The sequence below is a fragment of the Bidens hawaiensis genome, unplaced genomic scaffold (assembly GCF_021521415.1).
Source record: "Bidens hawaiensis isolate Kalapana, Puna unplaced genomic scaffold, B.hawaiensis_p1.1 tig00016358_1, whole genome shotgun sequence".
In the NCBI taxonomy this organism is placed as follows: Eukaryota; Viridiplantae; Streptophyta; class Magnoliopsida; order Asterales; family Asteraceae; genus Bidens; species Bidens hawaiensis.
Window position 1 is genome coordinate 165,716 of NW_027492497.1, and position 17,619 is coordinate 183,334.

At 38.2% G+C, this 17,619-nt stretch overlaps 2 protein-coding genes across 2 annotated transcripts; both read right to left on the reverse strand.

Annotated features, from left to right (window-relative positions):
- Positions 1–12,203: 12,203 nt before the first annotated feature.
- Positions 12,204–13,834, reverse strand: LOC143551280 (uncharacterized). Its single transcript, XM_077041745.1, has 2 exons — positions 13,427–13,834; positions 12,204–12,293 (listed from the first exon to the last, which is right to left on the reverse strand). The coding sequence occupies exons 1-2, from the start codon at positions 13,832–13,834 to the stop codon at positions 12,204–12,206; spliced, it is 498 nt and encodes a 165-aa protein (XP_076897860.1).
- A 27-nt stretch (positions 13,835–13,861) lies between these two features.
- LOC143551281 (uncharacterized) lies at positions 13,862–17,377 on the reverse strand. Its single transcript, XM_077041747.1, has 6 exons — positions 17,093–17,377; positions 16,856–16,999; positions 15,967–16,626; positions 15,062–15,187; positions 14,009–14,893; positions 13,862–13,957 (listed from the first exon to the last, which is right to left on the reverse strand). Exons 1-6 carry the CDS (start codon positions 17,375–17,377, stop codon positions 13,862–13,864), a joined length of 2,196 nt encoding a protein of 731 aa, XP_076897862.1.
- Positions 17,378–17,619: the final 242 nt, after the last annotated feature.

Here is a 17,619-nt window from a genome sequence, read left to right on the forward strand (position 1 = left end):
TGTGGTTCATCTTCCGAAGATGAATGTGCCCCATCCTCCTGTGCCACAATTCGGATTCCGATTCGCTTGCTTTCGTCATTAAACATGATTCTCCCGTGGCCATTTCAGTAGACCTCATATCCATTACATAAGTATTTGTATCACGTGGAGCTTTCATCACTATCCACTCGACTGGTATCTGAAAACCAGGCTTCAACACGATCGCCTCATTTTTCGTGAAATGAACAGTGTACTCCTTATCACAAATCTGCGACACACTCAGCATATTGTGCTTCAATTCTTCTACAAAGTTCACATTCTCAAGAGTCATTTTCCATTGGACACCGTTCCTCTTGCAGTAATCCTGCCTCCACTTTCACCGGCAAAGCTAACTCTCGCTCCTTGAACAGGTTTTAAGTCGTGCAACAAGTATTTGTTGCCCGTCATGTGCCGGGAACAGCCGCTATCTACAATCCAAAGACTGTGGGCAGCCCTGTTCAACTGTTCCTGCACAATAAAGCAAAGGATTAGTATCTAGGGACCCAAGACCAATTGGTCTTGGATCTATACATCCCACAGTTCGGCTTTCCAAAGTTAGCATCTGGAGAATTCCTGTCAGTCCTATTAGGAAATCTCCTTGAAAATTGAGTGTGAGGCCTTCCAAACCTATGTGTATTGAAAGTATTATATCTTGCGGTTTGGTTATTAGCATTGTTAAACTGAGGTTTGTTTCTGTGAAAACCTGAATTAGTTACATTTCGGAACTTTGAAGGGTTTTCATTTTTAGCAATATTAAAATTACCATTAGACTTATGCTCAGTTTTAATAGGCCTTGCACCTCTGAATCTCGGCCTCAGAGGGCAATTTGCAACAAGATGTCCTAACTTATTACACCTAAAACAACACCTATGCTCCATTTTCTTTTCAAAGGTTGTTTTGGATGTCGAGGCTGTGTTACCGGCCGTTCGTCTCACATAAGGTGGGACGTATGGGTTAAGTGGAGTACTCTTTTTTTCATAAGTTTTATCTTTTTCTCCACCAGTGGGTAACACTACCTTCTCTTTTGTCTTACCTGAATCGGACAACTTATCCGAATCTGATGAGACTGGACTCGTAACAGAAATTTTCACACTTGGAACAGGCGAACTCGTTTCGCCACTACTAACACTTGATTCTTTACTCTTAACCTTGATTGGAACTGTCTGAGGAACTTCAAAATCAACAGATTTCTGAACACTAGGGTTAAAAGTGTAATTGTGGTTATAAGGTGGTGGAACCTTGTGATAACCAATTCCTCCCCTCTTCGCAGAGGAATCTTGACCACTAACAAGGTGATCAAGAATAGCTGAGGAATTTCTGAACTACTCAAGTTTTCAGTTCAGTTCCACCACTTTCACCTGGTGGTCAGCAATCTGCTTTTCTCGTTCAGCAATCAGTTTAGTCTTTTCTTCTAAAACCTCATAACTTAGATCAATTACTTCAATTTTTTCAGCAAGTTTTGTTTTTAAACTTTTAACATCTTTCTCACACGCTTTTATTTTAACTTTGTAACTGTTTTCTCTTGCTTTCATAAAGTGATGATCTTTTTTAAGAGTTTTAAATTCAGCATCTAAATGTACATACTGATCAGTTATGGTAGCAAGTTGCTCAGACAAATTCTCACATTTAGTACAAATAGGTTTAGAACTTACCTCGGAGAGTTGATCCTTGTTATCTGTCATGAAAGCTTTTTCCTTATCAGTAGCTTTTTCTTCTCTGGTAATCTTGTCACAGTCTTCATTCTCAACCTTAGCCATATTTGCCTGCTCACTAGTTTCATTCGAATGCAGGTTCCAGTTGTATTCACCTGCTTCTCTGGACATCATGGCATTGATTTCTTTACTAATCCCAGTGTGCTGTGCAGACCGGCCTTGACCACGTTCAACTCGGTCGTTTCTGCACTCTTTGGCAAAGTGCCCGTTTTGTTGACAGTTATAGCACCTCACCTTAGACTTGTCGAACCCTGGCCTGCCACTAACAAACTTTCTCCCCGTCTTTCTCATAAACTTCTTCACTTTCCTTACTATCATGGCCATCTGCCATTGTAAATCCATTTCCTCCAGATCATCAGCATCGATCTGGTCATAGTCTTCATCCAGCATCGCTGGATCAACAACCTTTCCTTGAATATAGTTTTCATATGAAGCAATAAACGAAGCATAGAGACCAAACTGCTCTTCAGCAGATTTAACGCTCATTGGCATCTTAGAGTAATTATTGCTTGAGGAACATGAAGATCCACTACTCTTGCTTGCTATCTGTTGAGTACCACTCGATCCACCGGCTACAAAGCAAACATCCCCATTTGAGTTTACTGACACTTGCCCCGCCTGTGAAGAATTTGCACCCGACTCGCCCTTCGAGTAGTAGGCAGCAGTATCAGTCTTTGAACTTGAACTGGAGTTTACTTTAGCACCGTACATGCCTGGATCTTGAACCTGATCCATAGATGTTTCTTTTCTTACCATATTAAGCTCAAAAGTTCTGAGCTTGTTGACAATGGTTTCAAGATCATAGGTAGGGAAGTCCTTGTCTTCCCTCATCAGCACAGTATACATTTCCCATTTTGGTGGGAGGGCATCGAGAAGCTTTTCCACAATCTCTTCTTCTCGGTAGGAAATGGAGTAGTTACTCAATTCAGTCATTAGATGATAATATCGAGTGATAATATCATCAAGAGATTCGTTCTTCAAGTACTTAAAGACTGAAAATTGAGTTTTGAGCAACTTTATCTTTGAAGCCCGAATACCTACATTCCCTTCAAATCTGCTCTCGAGAGCTTCCCAAAGCTCTCTAGCTGATGTATACTTTCTGAACGTATGGAGGATCTCCTGTGGAAGAGCCATTGTGATTGCTGCATGAGCCTTGCTTTCGGCTTCATACATCTTTTTCTCCTCCTCTTCCATTTTACTGTATTTCTTGATTTGGTCTCGACCCTCATACTCCATGATTGGTGGAATATATCCATCTTGGATGCATACCCACATTTTCGCATCCTGGTACTTAACGTATTGTATGAACCGATCCTTCCACGCGACAAAATCGGTTCCCTTCAGCAACCTTGGGGCCTTTGTAGCTGACCCCGCTTCAACTTCCATCTTTACAAGCTCCGAAATGTTGATCGACGACATCCTTCTTAAGGACTAAGAAACCTGAAAAATAAAAATATATATATTTTTTTTAAATAATATACTGTAGGCGAAGTTAAGAATAACTTCGCTTAAGTAACAACTTCGCTGGATCTTTCTTAAATTCGCGTGACTGGGCGAAGTTGAGAATAACTTCGCTTAGGGTAAGCGAACTTAGAAAGTAGGCGAACTTGAGGAGAACTTCGCTGAGTTAGGCGAACTTGAGGAGGTAGGCGAAGTTGTGAATAACTTCGCTTCTCCTTATATCTTCGCCGAAACCCTACGTATCCTGACGGCAACTTCGCCTGATGAACAGCAACTTCGCCTGACGAACTTAAACTATCTGCGGATCTGAAAATCGGATTTTAACGAGGTTTTTGATGGTTTAAAGGCTTGAACACACTGGTAGGAGGCTAGAATGAGCAAATACACCAAAAACTCGTCCCGTGAATAGTCGAAACGGGACTAATTCTACACCCGCGTGAATATCCCGAACCACACAATCGAGCAAATAGCTCTGATACCAATTGTAGGTTCCCTGGACGGATCACACGAGATATCCCGATATACACAGGTGCGGAATCCCTGTGTAGATCGTTACGGACGTAGAACACAAACACACGAACACACGAAACACGATACGAACAAACACACGTTATATTAACTCAAACGCACGTGATATAATCACAGTTACAGACTCTCGACCTCACGTCTCTTGACTCACGAACAACTCAAACTACTGAACTACTTTAAACACATCCGTAACCTATGATATAAATACACGACAACTTCGCCTCAGGCGAAGTTGTCCATAACTTCGCTTAGTTAACAAGTTCGCCTAAGCGAACTTGTCAACAACTTCCCTTGGTTAACAAGTTCGCCTAGGCGAACTTGTCAACAACTTCGCTTTAAACAAACAAATACATAAACAATATTACAGACTCGATTATAGACATTAGTCATATGAACTACTGACATTTATGCACCAACACAATGCAAGAAGCAAACCATCGTGTCGCTGCCAACCTGTTATGCTGAGTATGTAGCTGCTTACAGTTGCTGTTCTCAGGTTCTATGGATCCAATAGCAAATACGGGATTACAATTTGAATTTTCTTACCACCCCTATCTTTGTAGATAATAATGCCATATCGATAACTAAAAATCTAGAAAATAACTGTAAAGCTAAACATATTGAAATTCACATCTTCCGTGATTGTTACGAGAAGAAGTTGATAACCGTTAACAAAATTCACTCCGATGAACAAAAACCCCTTCTTTTTACTAAAGCTTTTGATAAAAAGGATTTCAATATTTACTAAACCTTAACGATATTAAGAACGTAGGCAGTGGGAAAGGGAGTGATCCTGAGATTATGGATTCAGACCTCAAATAAACCTTCATCATAGTCAAATATGTTTTTGTAAATATTTTCAAAATTCATTCTTTGAAAAATTCCAAAAACATGTTTTTGATTTTAGGGGGAGGGGGAGAGAAAGGCTGGGAAAATAAAAAGATAGTATGGATTTGAAAAAGTAAAAAACATTCAAATATGTTATAATGCCAAAAACATTAAAAATGCTCCTAAAATGATTTTTTGACACAAAAAGGAAAGATAATAGTACACTGATCATCTGGTCCCAAGTCCAGTAAAAAGTAAGCGAAAAAGGCTGAGTGCTTAAATGTATCAGTGTGTTGGGAGGCCTTAAACAAAAAAAGTAAGAAAAGTATGTGATATAAACATAAAAACCATCCTAATATAGTGGATTAACATCATGAAGCATAATTAATATTTGGTTTAAGTATTAAAAAGTTAAAAGCATTGCTGTGTGTGCATGAGTTCATTTTACAAATAAATTAAACTTATTTTCTTTTTATGTTGCAAAGAAATTCAAATTCATTTTTTGTTTATTTTAATTCAAATCTTGGTTTCTCTCCTATGCGATAATACTGTCAGACCTGAGAGTTAAGATTTGTATATTCTGCTTTATTTTCTTGTTGTTTCGTATAAAGATTTGGATTTTCACCATGGAGATGTGAATGATAGTTCTCATACGTCAATTGTGCTAAAACGAACTCAGATTTGTTAATTGCTAAAATCTGTAAAACTCTAACATGATAAAAACTTGTCTAAATCGGCTTGAATCTCAAAATTGATTACACTATCAGTATAATCGGCTATAGTAGGATAGATTGATGGGTATAGATCTAGTTAAAACTTGGTTTGGAGCAATTTGATGTTTAGATCTGGATGTCTGACCCGTAAGTTATACTTCGGATAAGTCATTATGATTTATTCGATGTATATGACATATACACCGCATAGGTCAAAATGAGTGATATGGTTTATAAGTCAAATTAGACTTATACGTTGATAGTTTAATAGATCTTCAACTTTATGAAAAAAAAAACTGATACATTGATCTTATACTTATTCGCATGTGTAACATACACGTTATGAAATGCATATCCGTTAAAATCCTATACATATCCGATGAACATATCCGTTGTTATAACATATATGGAGTATTATCTTATCCGTTGGAGATTGTATTATGTTACACTTTTACGGTCATGGACATATACGTTGAAAGGCATATACCAATAACAGATATATACGGTTAACAAACTTATACGATATACATGTTTGAACAGAATTTTTTGACTCTAATGTTCTATGTTGTGTTTCATATGGTGAAAGGTACAAAGAACACAGATCCAAAATATAACATTGTGGCCTATCTAAATGAAGGAGATCCAAAGGTGAATGAGTTTAAAGAGATGATTACATTTCTCAAATGGTCTAAAATTTTCAAGGCCATCACCGAACATTGTGATCCATACAAGCAAATCATTAAAGAATTCTGGAAGAATGCTCGGGATACAGGAAACGAAATCAAGTCGAAGGTGCAAGGGAAAGAAATTGTAATTTTTGAAGGGCTGATAGGAAGAATATTGGAGTTCGGAGATTCAGAATTTAATCCAGTTGCGCTTGACGAAAGGATGGTGAAGGATTGTTTGATGAGAATGAGTTATCAAGGTGAAGTAAATGCGATAGCTGATAAGAAGACTGGACGTTCAAGGGCATACAACTTTTGGTGCATATTGTTGTTCGTTGTATAGGGCATCAAAAAGGTGGATATGATGAGATTCTGGATTATCATATGAGTATCTTGGTGGCTCTATGCTTGAATTTGAAGTATATTTTTTCAAGAATTATTTTGGACAAGATGAAGAATAATTTTGTCAAGGATAAGTGGTTGTTATATCAAAGGTTCATTCAGATGATAATTGAAGATCAGATTTCGGAGGTAAAGAAGGGGGTGAGACATTATTTCTAGATCATATGACTAAAAAATCGTGTGCTAATCTTGCTTCATATAGTGGAAAGACTGAGGATGAAATACCAAAATTCTGAGGGTTGTTTGGACATCTGAAAATTGAAGAAAATGTTGCTCCCGGTGATCATAAATGGAGGAATAATGGTAGTGATTCCGATCGAGAGAATGAGAAAAATTGGATGGCTGAGCTTAAACCCGTTGGAAGTCGTAAATGGTTCAACAAGATAGAGAGTGATGTGGAGGAGGAGTCTTGAAAGCAGAAAAAGAAAAAGAGAAAGTTGATGAAAACTGAGGTCGTAACTCCTGAAGTAACAACATACGTTTATTCGGCTACATCTGTTAAAGATCCAAAAGAGACTGAGTCTGATTCGGAAGAAAGGAGGAAAATACTTCTTGATCCTCGTGCTATGTATGAAGTGAGAAAACATTGGAAGAATAAGATAGAAGGTGTGAAGGATGAGACTCATAAACAAGAAGAAGTTTTTGAAAAGCTTCAGCCAAAGAAAAGCCAACCAGTCGGAAGAAACATATAGCTAAACGGGAAACATCTCCAAGTATGCATTTGATTGATGAACCAGATGTTGATCAAGGGGAGAAAGTACGGATTGCTAAACCTGAAATAGAGGTTTCTCCTATTACACAAGAGTTTGTTATTGAAGAACCTCTTGTGGATTTAGGACGTGATGATAATGTGTTAAAGACACTAACTGTTCAAGCCACACCACCACCTCAATTAAAGAATAATCAAAGAAATTGTACTACTCAAGTACAAACAGGGTTTGAATGTTTTTCTGAATTTGATCCTAAGTGTTTTATTTATGTTCCTACAGTCAAAGAATTTGACGAGCTGAAGAAAACAGTGGATAATCATGGGGTTAAAATTGAGAGATTAACTTTGGAGAATGAGAGATTGAGAAAGAAAAATATTTAACAATAAAAGAAGATTATTGAAGGAGATATTGGGGCTAAAATTTAGAGTTTAACTTTGGAGAGTGAGAGATTGAGAAAGGAAAATATTAAACAACAAAAGAAGATTGTTGAAGGAGAGATAAGGAAGAAACAACAAGCCGATCTGCTCAATAAACACATGAAGTATTTTCTAGTGATAAAAGATAAGCTTGGTATCAACTTTATGAAAGAATCAGAAGGAGTTGAAGATAAATTGATTTGTAGAATTTATGGAGGTGATGTATCACAAAAATATTGTGCATTCAAGACGATACTTGATCAAGGTAAAGCTTATTCGAAAGGCAAGGTAAGGTGGCTGAAGAACCAATAATCTTTTCAGTGGATAAAATCAAAGCATATGTGATTGTACGGGATGTTGGTATTTCTTTAACTATTGTTGAACCATTGATTGTCAAACCAGCTACTAAAACAGTTGTTGAAAAAAAAAATTAAAGAAACCATTGTTGAAGAAGAAGAAGAAGAAGAAGATGATTATGATGATGTAAAAAAGGCACATTATGAAGATTTTTCTGTAATTCATGGCGATAATGATGATCAAGATGAGAATAATTATGAGGTGGACGTACTAGGGATCGGATTAGTTGTGAAGATACTAAAGAAGTTGAAGTAGCACAAACAGAACAACTTGACACGAGGTCGAAGACTCACGCAAAAATAAACCAAATACAACTAATTAGATAGTGGTAAATGGGTGTCGAACACGAAGAGTTTGTGGAATATGTGTTAATGAGTAGCTTACAATTAAACTAATATAAATGTAAATGACGAAAAAGTAAGATTCAGGTTGGTTTGATTTGATTTTATAAACTAAATAAACTAAACGAAGGTTGTAATTGATTAAATGAGCATTCCTCTTGGAGTTCGGTTATTACGCAACTCTTTTGTTTAAGTTCAATGGATAAATCATAATATCTTGATTTCATGTAAGTGTAATTGTTTGTGATTAATCAAGAACTAAGTACTCGGATTCCTAGAACGCGAGGTCGTTACTTGGTTAATCAATCAATATAATCTTAACCCTAATTTCTTCTACTAAATCTTGATTGTCAACAACACCAAGAACGTATAGAAGGAAATTAGGTTAACTGATATAGACAAATTACAAACACTCTAACAAACAACGTGATTATATTAATCTAAACGATTTAATAATCAATCCAAGTGCAAGAACGATAAACATAAATAGAATTGTAACAACCTTACAACCAAGAGAAATACTGAAAGTTTTAGCCACACATCATTGCAATCATCATACCAAGTTTTAATCCAAAGTAATCCAAGATCGAGATGTTAATCTTCAATTCAAAAGCCTCAAAAACTTGTTCTCAAGCCCCAAAATCACCCCAATGATTGTCTCCAAACGGAATCATATGAAAAGGATCTCAAAAGCCAATTATAACATCAATATGGAGTTGTAACCGCCACCAGCGTGCAGGCCCCACCGTAAGCTACAGTGGCCACTGTAGCTTACGGTGGCTTCAAAAACTTTACGCCAACTTTGTTCTATTTCGGAAGCCTGCTACGCTGAACCTCTACCGTAGCTTACGTTGGCTTCCGTAAGCTACAGTAGCCTCAGCTCCAATATTAGTCTTCTTTGGTTGACTGCTACCACCAACTCTCAAGTCCTTTGCTCCTCTCCATCATAGTTCACTTGAATCACCTATTCTCAGCACCTGTACCTACAAACACAAGACATAGTGTAGTAATCCAAATCCGTGAAGTTAAACATAAACGCACACGTTTTAACGAGAATTTCTACACTTAAGGGTGGTTCTACAATCCACCCGTCACATTCCCACACTTCAACGTTGCTTGCCCTCAAGCAACTCAATCCATTCCTTTCATATATAATCTTTTAAGCTTAATAACTCTTTCCTTCCCAAGGTTTTCGGTCAAGGTCCCAGATCATACCCCATTCCTTGTATTTCATACAAACTATAGTCATCCTTCACAATTTCAAAACAATCAAACAATTAAACCTCTAGCCAAACCTAACATGTTTCTTTATGTTATCTCATGCCACATCTCATACACAAATTTATCTTAATCCGGTGCCTTCCTCACAATTATCAATACTCGAACACATGTGCAATCCTACTATAATAAGCTCATGCAACTGTCAAACCTCCACCTACAATTGCTTTAGTAATTGTGCAAATCAAAAGGTCTTATCTCAGGTTGTAATGGGGCCAAGTGTTTAGGTGCGGAATGGGAATTTTGAAAGTAGCGCATGCGATCAGATCCGACCAAGTTATTACATACAACTAATCAAAATGCTATAACTTCTAACTATAATACTGAATTTTTCTCTTCTCATTTTTTTTACTGATTTTTTTCACTATATAACTTGAATAAAATAACAGCTTACTCTTTCTTCATACTTCTTCACTAATGCAACAATTACATAACATACTTATTAACTAGACCGGATCTTTTCACAAATAAATATGTCAAGGGTAATTGATAAACAATAAGCACTAGGTTCAAAATTTGGGTATCTAAAGACCAAACCCCCGCCCGTCTCATTGCCCACACTCATATTTGTAATGTATGAGGCCCAACCCCCAAGACCCATACTCTCACTTATCCCAAACGACGCATATCCTAATTGCCTCTATCCTTTTTGCACGCATACTAAGCTAAGGTCTCTGAAAGCAATCATTGCACGAGTTCTAACAAGGAAAGTCAAATTGTCCATCTCACTACTATATGCACCCTAAGTCTCAAATTACTCCACTTACATGAGATAACTAACTCAAAACATGTCACCTTTAGCTTGAAATTTAACTAAACTCGTACCCCAATAACTAAGCCATAATCATACAAAAGAACCTGACCATGATAAAGGACCTCAATCTCAACCTATCACTTTTTTTTTAAATTTCTTTATTTTTATTTTAATTAATTTTTTTATTTTATTTTCAAACTTTTATCCCTCATCATTCCCACACTTGAGGTACAATGTCCTCAATGTAGGTTCTTTTATTTAACACACCACTGACAAACACAACCCTTAAATTCCAACTTGTCATTACTCCACCCAACCTCCCAAAACCCAAACATAAACATAAAAATAAGATACAAAAATGTACAAGGAAACACCTGATTTTTTTGCCGACACAACTCAATAGTAATGTGGTTGCGGTGGTCCAAATATGGACGTTATCACGTCCGTGAATTCGCCAAAACCAAACGCCCCCTGATCCTCTCCACCAGCTTGACCTTCTCCTTGAGCTTGTGCTGAACCTTGAGTTTGATGCGGGTTCACCCATTCTGAATGATGCAATGGTGGCACGGTATAATTCACCGTACCGTCGTATGGTGGCAATGTGGTGTAGTCAATAATCGGTGGGTCCGCTACCACAGGTTGCCCCGAATGCCATGCTTCATGCATTCGTCTTTGACGGTCATCCTCATACCGATGGTTGATTTCTCTTTGTTCAGCATAAGCATGGGTCTGGTTCCACACTTCTTGGCGATCATACATTTGCTTTTGGGCCCGTTTCATGCTTGCGCCCATGAATGTTTGGTGATCAAACAATGTCTGGGTTGTCTCAGCCCAATTATAGAAGTTTGATGGCCTGTTGTTGATTATTACATCCCGTATGCTGCCATGGTGCGCCCAATTCGAGTCAAATGTTTACCTCGAATAGTCAAATGGTAAGGAACTTCCCTGTCCTTGCGCACTTGAACTACCACCTACCCTTTCACTTTCCATCGTGACCCGCTCACCCGGTTCATCATCATAATCATTTTCTCCACTCTCTTCCTGGTCATCATCACTCTCAAATTCATCTTCTTCTTCCGGTTGCAAAGGTCTAGCATCAATCTTCAACGCCCTCCATCTCTGTCCCTCACTTTTCAACATATGGTACCTGTCACTTGCTCGGTATTCCCAACCAACCCCCAACTTTGTCACATCGAACGGCTTATGTTTCTTCCCATCTCCAACATCATTATCTCCAATCACACCAAACCACATCAGCAACGCGGTAGTCAACCGACAATGTGGGATAATCTTCCTACTCACATTATTCCGGCTTATCCAAATATTGTTAAGTACTAGATACCGGAACGAAACAAGTGGTCCTCCATGCATCAAAGAGTATAGGATCGGGACATCGGGTACCGAACTTCTTGCATATCCCCTCTTCTTGGCATGACATTGTGTAAACAAATGATGAGCAACATTTTTGGCTCAATCTTTAAATTCTTCCTCAATAACTTCCCATCATAAGTGCCGGGTAAAAACAATGCTTCCAACATCATTCTCCAAGTTGGATGCTTGTTTGGATGATAATACAAGTCGTTCAAATCTAGATACACGTAGTTTCTTTGAGGCTTACTGTCAAATCGTGCAATTTGCCTCAATGTTTCAAATGACATAGTGACCTCAATGTTGTTAACAGTTCCAATAAGCTTCATCCCCGAAGGTTTATTAAACGAAGGACATCTCAAAGTTGCCATCCATTCTTCAATTTCATCGATGAAAACATACTTCTCGTTTCGATCATAACACTTGAGGGCTGCTTCCCAACCAATGCCTTGAATCGATCAAAAACGTTAAACGGACGAAACTCAAGTTCCGGGACCACTTTCTCACAAATAAACGCGTCGTACTTCTTTGTTAAAGTATTCATTTTCTCATGAAACAACTCTGGTTACCATCTCAAATCATGATATGTTAGTGGTCCATGATTCCAACCCGGTTTAACATACTGCACCTCTTCTTCCCATTCTTGTTGTTGTTATAACCTCCGCTTTTTTGCTTGTTCGGCAGCAGAGTTGCTAGATGAACCCGCAATCCCTTTTCCTTTATCCTTAGCAGAACGTCCCATCTAAACAATGATAAACATTAACCAAGTTAGTATTCATCTCTATATACATTCCCACACTTTCTTGTTTCTACGGTTGTTAATATATGAAAGTCATAAACCCTTTTTTTTCACAAAATTTTGACAGCATTTCAGTTAAGCATAAAACATATTCCATTTTCAACTTTTGTCAAACTATACTTTTCCATACCATATTCACAACCATAGCACATTTTCAAACTAACATCAAACTTCCTTATATTCAACAAGCACGCGTAAGCAATGTACAAACATATAATCTTAACCAATGAATTTTGTAGCAATCGAGTGTGAGAAACATACCTTTAAGCTGAATTAAACACTCTAATCACACTAATCACTAGTCACTTGCAAAACCCACTTGTTGTTCAAAATTTTCGGACCAAAAACGTCCAAAATCGAACCCCAAAAATTTAAGATTGATGAAAACCGAGCAAAGAATGTAATTTCTTGCGATAATCTAGTCAAGTTAGACCCGAAAATCGTTGATTTTGGTTAAGATTTGAAGAAGTTATGAATTTGGGGATTAGGGTTTGGTAGAGAAGGATTGATGGAGAAGATGATAAGATAGAATGGAAATAAGAAAAAGATAGGTTTTATGTGGATGGAAATTTTCGGATTTTGTAAAAAGAAAATAATTTTTTTTATATACATACGTTGCACTGCACGCTGCCTTTTCACAGCCACCGTAAGCTACGGTGGCTACCGTAGCTTACGGTAGGTCCTTGGCGTAAGAAACCCAGCGTAAACAGAAAGAAGCCAGCGTAGAAGTTTCAGGTCCACCGTAGCTTACGGTGGCTACCGTAGGCTACGGTGGGACCTGTTGGAATTTTTTTATTTATATAAATATATATATATACACACACAATATATATATACACACACTAAAAACTAAATAAAACTAAATAAAAATTACCCTACCCCCCATGAAAAACCCGAGTTGTCCTCAACACGGTGAAAAGATTACTGAGAATTCCCCACACTTGATTTGGAGAACCTCGTAACGAGAAAGGTAATATTTTAAAGACCAAATTAGAACAAAATCTAAACTAAATTATACAACAAACCTGGACCGTTTAATTTGTTGATTCCTCAGGTGACTGCAACAGGTAGCCTACCTTGTCCACTTCACACATATTAATATCCTTACCCTCCAAGTATGGTTTAAGTCGGTGTCCGTTCACAGTTTGTCTTGCTTGATTATGCAAGTCTTCAATTTCCACATCACCAAACTTACCCACTCTTGTTATAACATACGGGCCCATCCATTTGCTTTTCAACTTTCCGGGAAAAAGCTTAAGCCGTGAATTATATAACCAAACCTTTTTCCCTTCTTCGAAAACTCGCTTCCTCAACTTGGCATCATGAACCTTTTTCAATTTATCTTTGTATGCCGATGCACATTCATAAGCTTCATCCCTTATCTCTTCCAATTCCGCCAACTTCAACTTTCTCAACCCACCAGCTTCATTGTAATCCATGTTCACACTCTTAAGAGCCCATAATGCCCGGTGAGCCAACTCCATAGGCAAATGACATCTTTTCCCATAAACCTATCGGTAAGGAGTCGTTCCTATGGGCGTTTTATAAGCGGTTCGATACGCACATAGTGCATCATCCAATTTCACCGACCAATCCTTCCTATCAACCTGCACCGTCTTCATCAATATTTCTTTAATTTGTTGGTTGGACACTTCAACTTGTCCACTTGTTTGCGGGTGATACGGAGTAGCAATTCGGTGATTCACATTATACCGCTTCAATAATTTCCCTAAATTGAAGTTCTTGAAGTGCGTTCCACCATCGCTTATAATCACTCTTGGGATTCCAAATCTTGCAAAAATATTGGATTGAACAAACTTACCTACCACGGCGTGATAATTAGTCCTTGTTGCTATAGCCTCGACCCACTTTGAAACATAATCCACCGCCACCAAAATATATAAGTACCCGCAAGAATTTGGAAACAGGCCCGTAAAGTCAATGCCCCATACATCGAAAATTTCAACCACTAAAATGGGTTGCAAAGGCATCTCATCTCGTTTTGAAATTCCACCCATCTTTTGACAATTGACACAATGGCGGTCATATTCACTTGCATCTTTAAAAATAATTGGCCAATAAAACCCACTTGTAAGAACGCGATATACTGTCTTTTGCCCACTAAAATGACCTCCACAAGCCGATGAATGAGCATGTGCCAAAATCTCTTGAACTTCCGACTCAGGAATGCAACGCCTAATGATTTGGTCGGCACCAATTTTGAACAAGTCGGGTTCATCCCAAATATATGGCTTAACTTGGGATAGAAATTGTTGCCTCCTTTTCTTAGCCCAATGTTTCGGCATCTCACCTGTGGCCCGATAGTTAACAAAATGAGCATACCACGGTGTAGTAGAAATGGCTAACAATTGTTCATCCGGAAATCTTTCATTGATTTCATGTGAATCATCAACCCCTTCCAAAGGAATTCTCGATAAATGATCCACCACCACATTTTCACACCCCTTCTTATCTCGAATCTCCAAATCGAACTCTTGTAACAATAAGACCCAACGAATCAATCGGGGTTTTGCATCTTTCTTCTACATGAGGTAACGAACCGCACTATGATCAGAATAAACCACCACCTTACTTCCCCATATGTATGACCAAAACTTATCCAAGGCATACACCACCGCAAGTAATTCTTTTTCGGTAGTGGTGTAGTTCAATTGTTCCTCGGATAACATTTTGCTTGCATAGTAAATCACCATCGGCTTCTTATCAATTCTTTGACCCAAAACTGCTCCAATCATGGTGTCACTTGCATCACACATAATCTCAAACGGCTTCGTCCAATCCGGCGGTTGCAAAATCGATGCTTGCACTAGCTTTTCCTTCAAAACATTAAATGCTTGCAAACAATCGTTAGTAAAATCAAATGCAACATCTTTTAGCAACAAATTGCATAAAGGTTTAGTAATTACACTAAAACCTTTAATAAACCGCCGGAAAAACCCGGCATGTCCCAAAAACGACCTTACCCCTTTTACATTTTTCGGTGGTGGTAATGAAGAAATAACCTTAATTTTTACTTTATCCACCTCCATTCCCCGACTCGAAACTACATGACCCAACACTATACCCTTTTGTACCATGAAATGACTTTTCTCCTAACTTAAAACCAAATTAGTCACAACACAACGTTTTAAAACTTTTTCCAATTCATCAAGACATCTTTCAAAAGTCGACCCAAAAATGGAAAAGTCATCCATAAAACCTCAAGTGAATCCCCAACCATGTCCGAGAAAATACTCATCATACATCGTTGAAACGTGGCCGGGGCATTACACAATCCAAATGGCATTCGCCTAAAGGCAAAAGTGCCATATGGACATGTGAATGTAGTTTTGGGTTGGTCGTCGGGATGGATAGCAATTTGAGTATATCCCGAGTACCCATCCAAAAAACAATAAAATTTTTGACCCGATAATTTTTCAATAATTTGGTCAATGAAAGGTAATGGAAAATGGTCTTTTGAAGTAGCCACATTTAACTTTCTATAATCAATGCACACTCGCCACCCGGTGACCGGTCGGGTGACGATTTGCTCACCTCTTTCATCTTTAATTTCATGGATGCTAGCTTTCTTTGGAACTACCTGTGTTGGACTTACCCATGCACTGTCTGAAATAGGATAGATAATTCCTGCATCCAACCATTTGATGACTTCTTTTTTCATCACCTGTCTCAAATTGAGATTCAACCTCCTTTGAGTTTCCCAAGTAGGCTTTGCCTCATCCGTGGTGATGATTTTGTGCATGACTATAGATGGACTTATACCTTTCAAATCGGCTATAGTCCACCCAATCGTTGCCTTGTGAGCATTTAACACCTCCAAAAACCCTTCTTCTTGAGCCTCATTCAAGTTAGAGGCTATGATAATCGGCAACGTTTCACCTTCTCCCAAAAATGCATACTTGAGATGACTTGGCAATTCTTTCAATTCCACCTTAGGAGAACAAATTAATGAGGGTTTAGTGTCCGAATTGATTTCTGTTGGTAGACTCTCAGCCTGATGAGTCCACGATAGTCTTCCTTCTTGCAATGCCAAGACATCTTGTTTCCTTTCCTCCAACTCCAATGCACAAATGTGAACCTGTTCAGAATCATCACAAACACAAACATCCAACATACCTTCCTCATACTCGTGTGGTACACACCCATCTATAATATCTGCCATAAAACATTCCTCACTAGCCAATGAATTAGAAACATTAGTAAACACATTTAAACGCATTTTTCTATTTCCAAAGGCCATGTCCACTGTACCAAACTGGCAATCAATAATAGCATGAGCAGTATTTAAAAATGGACGACCCAATATAACGTTTTCTGTTGTGTTGGGTCAACCGACGAGTAATCCAAAACCAAAAAGTCAACAGGATAATAAAATTCCTCTCATTTAACAATAACATCCCACACAATCCCCCGAGGAAGTTTGTGAGACAAATTAGCCAATACAACTGTGGTCTCAAAACCAAAATCATATTGGTCATACGAACCCCCGGTAAAATACTCACACCCGCTCCAAGATCCAATAACGCCCGTGACATTTGAAAGTCACCTACTTGAATGTTAATCAAGGGCGCTCCCAGATCTTGAAGCTTAGGTGGGAGATCACCCTTAAGAACTTTTTGTTGTCTTTTCTGAGTACACAATTCTTTTAAAAATTTTGCATATGCGGGTACTTGTTTTATTGCCTCAAGTAAAGGAAGATTAACTTTAACCTGTTTAAATACCTCCCACATCTCCTCCTTTTGAGAACCCCATTTTAAAATCATGTTTTTCTTTTCCGGATCGTTTAAAGCCGAAGGAAAGGGAATTGGAACCTCTCCCACTTCCTTGCTTTTATCATTTAAAAATTCGTTTTGACCCGAATCTTTGTTTGAAAACGTGGATGGTTTAGGGGGTTGAATGGGTGAAGATTGTTCATCTTCACTTTCTACCCCCGTCACATCCTCTACCACACCTTCAACTAATTCCGGTGTAGTATTGATTTTAAACTCCTTGATTAATCGATACATTGCGAGAAGTAGTATGAGTAGGGTTCACTTTGGTGTCACTTGGGAGTTGACCTTTGTTCTTCTTCAAGTTGGATACCTCGATTGCAAGTTCCTATTTGGGTTGTCAATGATTGGATGGCCTTGTCACGAATTTCATCCTTTTGTATACGAGCTTCATCCAACTGATTCCTCTTTTGCATCTCTTGCTGCATTAGCTTTAACATGTCCATCACTTCATTCCCACTTGATGAACTTTGGCCCGA

What these genes read in the sequence shown, in the direction of transcription:
- LOC143551280 (XM_077041745.1), bottom strand. Translation starts at nt 13,834, where the DNA reads ATGGAGTTGGCTCACCGGGCATTATGGGCTCTTAAGAGTGTGAACATG. An exon ending in ATATGTGTGAAGTGGACAAG is followed by an intron (nt 12,294 to 13,426) that starts GTAGGCTACCTG and finishes ATCATTGTTTAG; the next exon opens with ATGGGACGTTCTGCTAAGGA.
- LOC143551281 (XM_077041747.1), bottom strand. Translation starts at nt 17,377, where the DNA reads ATGTATCGATTAATCAAGGAGTTTAAAATCAATACTACACCGGAATTA. An exon ending in CTATTTCAGACAGTGCATGG is followed by an intron (nt 15,188 to 15,966) that starts GTAAGTCCAACA and finishes AATGTTTTGAAG; the next exon opens with GAAAAGCTAGTGCAAGCATC. An exon ending in ACCCGCAAACAAGTGGACAA is followed by an intron (nt 13,958 to 14,008) that starts GTTGAAGTGTCC and finishes AAGACGGTGCAG; the next exon opens with GTTGATAGGAAGGATTGGTC.